We start from the raw sequence: 5,000 nt of genomic DNA on the forward strand, positions 1-5,000 counted from the left end.
CCTAGCCCGTAGGTGCCTAGGGCGAGTCCCTGGCTCGTAGGTGCCAAGGGCGAGTCCCTGGCCCGTAGGTGCCAAGGGCGAGTCCCTGGCCCGTAGGTGCCAAGGGCGAGTCCCTGGCCCGTAGGTGCTTAGGGCGAGTCCCTGGCCCGTAGGTGCCAAGGGCGAGTCCCTGGCCCGTAGGTGCCAAGGGCGAGTCCCTGGCCCGTAGGTGCCAAGGGCGAGTCCCTGGCCCGTAGGTGCCTAGGGCGAGTCCCTGGCCCGTAGGTGCCAAGGGCGAGTCCCTGGCCCGTAGGTGCCAAGGGCGAGTCCCTGGCCCGTAGGTGCCAAGGGCGAGTCCCTGGCCCGTAGGTGCCTAGGGCGAGTCCCTGGCCCGTAGGTGCCAAGGGCGAGTCCCTGGCCCGTAGGTGCCAAGGGCGAGTCCCTGGCCCATAGGTGCTTAGGGCGAGTCCCTGGCCCGTAGGTGCCAAGGGCGAGTCCCTGGCCCGTAGGTGCCAAGGGCGAGTCCCTGGCCCGTAGGTGCTTAGGGCGAGTCCCTGGCCCGTAGGTGCCAAGGGCGAGTCCCTGGCCCGTAGGTGCCAAGGGCGAGTCCCTGGCCCGTAGGTGCCAAGGGCGAGTCCCTGGCCCGTAGGTGCCAAGGGCGAGTCCCTGGCCCGTAGGTGCCAAGGGCGAGTCCCTGGCCCGTAGGTGCCAAGGGCGAGTCCCTGGCCCGTAGGTGCCAAGGGCGAGTCCCTGGCCCGTAGGTGCCTAGGGCGAGTCCCTGGCCCGTAGGTGCCAAGGGCGAGTCCCTGGCCCGTAGGTGCCAAGGGCGAGTCCCTGGCCCGTAGGTGCCAAGGGCGAGTCCCTGGCCCGTAGGTGCCAAGGGTGACTCTATAGTCCGTAAGTGCTAGGGATGTTATTTTTTTCTCAGCATAGAGCCTGTCCATGATATGTAAATTATATAATTATATGTGATGTCATCTAGTTTTTTTTCCGTATTTTACTGCCCCTTGTGATGCATGTTTAATTTCATGCGCTCCCGTTTAGTCACATTTTAAAATAAAATAAAGTTGGCAAGAGCAAAACCAGATTTTAAGCTTTATTGGATAATGCTGTTCTCTTCAACAAGAGTTACGTTACAAGTGCAACATCTTCAAATTTCCCAACGCCAGACATTACCATAGAGAAGAAAGTTCAGATGAATACATGGTTTAAAACGAAGGCTGTGAATCAAGCTTCCTTCATATGCAAAGGGGGCGTGGCATCTGGACAGATTTAAAGTACGGTGACTCAGAGGCGGTTATCTTTGCCTACATTAAGGGGATTAATGAGCATCTAATTCCAGCACTCTAACTCACTGAGAAAAAGAGTGAGATAGAGGAAGATTTATTTACCGTAATGATAAGTTTTGAAAAAAATCGCAATTAGCTTTTAGTCTCTCCTCAATACTACGAACTTATTGCATTTATTATTATTATTATTATTATCATTATTATTTTTACTTTAAGCACGTTTTTCTTCGTTCTTCCTATTTCTATATCCATGGTCCTTATCTCTTTTTTTCTCTCTTCCTCTACACATTCTCCCTCTCTCACCCCTTTTACCCCCTCTCACATTTTCCTCTTCTCCACTCCTCATTTTCCCCCTTTCTCTTCTCTCATTTCCTCCTCTCTCTCTCTCTCTTCCCTCTTATCACCCCCTTCTTTTTCTTCCTCTCTCTTTCCCTTATTCCTCTCAGTTCTCCCCTCTCCCTCTCAATTATCCTTCTCTCTTTCGCTCTATACACTCCCACCCTTCCTCCCCCTCTCTCATTTCTCTCTCTCCCTCCCCCTCTTTCCCTCTATACACTCCCACCCTCCCTCCCCCTCTCTCATTTCTCTCTCTCTCTCCCTCTTTCTCTCTATACACAAACAGCCTCCCTCCCCCTCTCTCCCCCTCTTTCGCTCTATACACTCCCACCCTTCCTCCCCTCTCTCATTTCTCTCTCCCCCTCTTTCCCTCTATACACTCCCCACCCTCCCTCCCCCTCTCTCATTTCTCTCTCTCTCCCCCTCTTTCTCTCTATACACAACCACCCTCCCTCCCCTCTCTCATTTCTCCCTCTCCCCCTCTTTCTCTCTATACACAACCACCCTCCCTCCCTCTCATTTCTCCCTCTCTCCCTCTCTGCTCTATACACTCCCACCTCTCCCTCCCCTCTTTCATTTCTCTCTCTCCCCCTCTTTCTCTATATACACTACCACCCTCCTTCCCCTCTCATTTCTCCTTCTCTCTCCCTCTTCCCTCTATACACTCCCCACCCTCCCTCCCCTTCCTCTCATTTCTCTCTCTTTCCCCCCTCTTTCCCCATACACTCCCCACCCTCTCTCCCCTCTCATTTCTCTCTCTCTCTCATTCTCCTTCTATTTTCCTTCAGCCCTAAGCTAAAGGGTTGCTTCCCCTCTCTCGCCTCTCACCTCCTCCTTCTTATAACTCCCCCTTCTCCCCTTCTCTCATGTACGCTCTCCCTCTCTCCCGTCTCAATTTCTCAATCCTCTCCTCCCTCTCTCTTTCTCCCTTTCCTTCCTCTCTCTCTCTCTCTCTATCTATCTTCCTCCTCCTCCTCTCTCACGTTTCCTCCTTCTCTCTCTCTTCCTCCTCTCCTCTTCATTGCTTTCTCATCTCTTTCTTCTTCTTCTTTCCTCCTCCTCTCACATTTTCAGTTTCTTTCTTCTTCTCTCTCCCTCCTTCCTCTCTTACAGTTTCCTCCTCTCTCTTTCTCTCTCTTCCCTCCCTCTCACGTTTCCTCCTTCTTCTCCTCCCTCCTCCTCTCACGTTTCCTTTCTTCTCCCTCCCTCTCTCACGTTTCCCCTCCTCTCTCTCTCTCCCTCCCTCCCTCTCTCACGTTTCTTCTTCTTTCTTCTCTTCTCTCCTCTCTCTCTTCCTTCCTCTCTCTTACGTTTCTCTCCTTCCTTCTTCTCTCCCTCCCTCTCAATGTTTCCTCCTCTTCTCCTCAGCCCTCAGGAAAATCATGTACAGATGTCCCGAGGACTGGGCGCATCTTTCTCCTCCTCCTTTCTCATTTCTCCCCTCTCCTTTCTTCTACATTATTCTCCCCTCTCTCATCTCTTTTCCACCCCTCTCTCTCCCTTCTCTCATCTCCCCCCTCTCTTTCCCCTCAGCCCTCAGCAAAATGGTGTACAGGTGGCCCGAGGGTTGGTGCATTCTCTCCTCTTATTTTCTAAATCCTTCCTCCTTCTTTTCTCTTCTCTTCTTCTCTCTCTCTCTCTCTCTCTCTCTCTCTCTTTCTCCTCTTCTCTTCTTTCTCTCTCTCTCTTCTCCCTCCCTCTCTTCTCTTCTCTCTCTCTCTCTCTCTCTCTCTCTCTCTCTCTCTCTCTCTCTCTCTCTCTCTCTCTCTCTCTCTCTCTCCCTCCCTCCCTCCCTCTCTCATTCTCCCCCTCTCTCTCTTTCCTCAGCCCTCAGCAAAATGGTGTACAGGTGCCCCGACGGCTGGGTGCACCAGAGCTCCACCGGCCAGTGCTTCAGAGTCCACTCCTACGGGAAGGTCAGGAAGTTCTCGGACGCGCGGTCATACTGCAAAGGTCACGGAGGGGATTTGGCCGTTATTGAGGACGTCGACACTAAGGTCAGGATTTCAGATTTTGAGTTTTTGTGTGTGTTGTTTTTTGGCTTGTGTGTGTGTGTGTGTTTGTGTTGTGTGTGTGTGTGTGTGTGTGTTTGTGTTGTGTGTGTGTGTGTGTTTGTTTTGTTTGTTTCTTCCTTTTTTGTATGTATGTCTTGTTTGCTTATCTGACTTATTTGTCTGTTTCCCTTTTGATTATTATTCGTATTTTTTGTTAGTTTTGTTTGTTTAGTCATTTATTTATCAGTCTACCTATTCATGTATTATGTATGTGTTCATTTTTTGTTCGTTTTCTTTTCTCTAGTTGTTTTCAAGATCAAGATCAGTAAATATGTCTTATCTTGTTTTGCATATTTTATTTCCTGAACAAAATGGTTGGCTTAATTATAGTTTTAGTTCACAGATGTGTGTTTAGTTCTTTTCTTTGTGTTTTCGCTCTTCCTCTTTCTCTCTTTCTTCCTCCTCCTCTCTCTCTCTCTCTCTCTCTTTCCCTTTCCTCTTTCTCTCTCTCTCTCTCCTATCTCCCCTCCTTCTATCCCACACACCCAAACCACACAAATCAATATCTTTTCACCATACTTTCCAACTCCCACCATTTTCCCTCCTGATCACCATACTCCCCCTCCTACCATACTTCCCCCCCTAATACAATCTTTTTTTTCACCACACCTTCCCTTCACATTATCTATTCACCACCTCCCACCATACCCCTTCCCCCTTCCACCATACTTCCCCATCACACCATACTTTCCCCATCACACCATACTTCCCCCATCACACCATACTTCCCCCATCACACCATACTTTCCCCCATCACAAACTTTCTCTCATTCTCTCATTCTTCCTCTCTCTTTCCCTTCTTCCTCTCATTTCTCTCCTCTCCCCTCTCAATTCTCCCCCTCTCTTTCTCTCTATACACTCCCCCCTCTCTCCCCTCACCATAATTTCCGCATCACGCCATACTTTCCCCTTCACACCATCCTCCCCATCTTTTTCACCACACTCTCTCCTCCACAGAACTGGCTGGCGCTCGCGATTGCCGAGACGGGACTGGTGGGCGAGCAGTCGTTCATGTGGGTGGGCGCCAAGCTGAAGGATGGAGAGTGGCAGTGGGTGGAAACCGGAAATAAAGTGGAGTCTAGTGTCGTGTAAGTGGAAGGTGGTTTGTAAGTGGAGGGTTTGGGAGTTGGGTAAGTAGAGGGTGGTTTGTAAGTGGAGGGTGGTTTGTAAGTAGAGGGTTGATTGTAAGTAGTGGGTTTGGGTGTGTGTATGTACTGAATTTGGGTGTTATTTAAGTAGATGCTGTCATATAAGCACTGGATATTATTGTCAAGTGAGTAGAAAGTGTCATGTAAGTACTGAAGTTAGGCTTCATATAAATAGAGGGTGTCGTCTTAGTACT

At 50.1% G+C, this 5,000-nt stretch overlaps 1 protein-coding gene across 1 annotated transcript in view; it reads left to right on the forward strand.

Moving 5' to 3' along the window:
- LOC113822862 (lymphocyte antigen 75) overlaps positions 1-5,000 on the forward strand; it is a 104,175-nt gene that overhangs the window by 1,483 nt on the left and 97,692 nt on the right. Inside the window, exons 2-3 of the mRNA XM_070119242.1 lie at positions 3,432-3,601; positions 4,616-4,746. Of these exons, the coding sequence (XP_069975343.1) occupies positions 3,432-3,601; positions 4,616-4,746 (301 nt within the window). The remainder of the gene's footprint in view (positions 1-3,431; positions 3,602-4,615; positions 4,747-5,000) is intronic.

Source organism: Penaeus vannamei, chromosome 43 (assembly GCF_042767895.1).
Source record: "Penaeus vannamei isolate JL-2024 chromosome 43, ASM4276789v1, whole genome shotgun sequence".
In the NCBI taxonomy this organism is placed as follows: domain Eukaryota; kingdom Metazoa; phylum Arthropoda; class Malacostraca; order Decapoda; family Penaeidae; genus Penaeus; species Penaeus vannamei.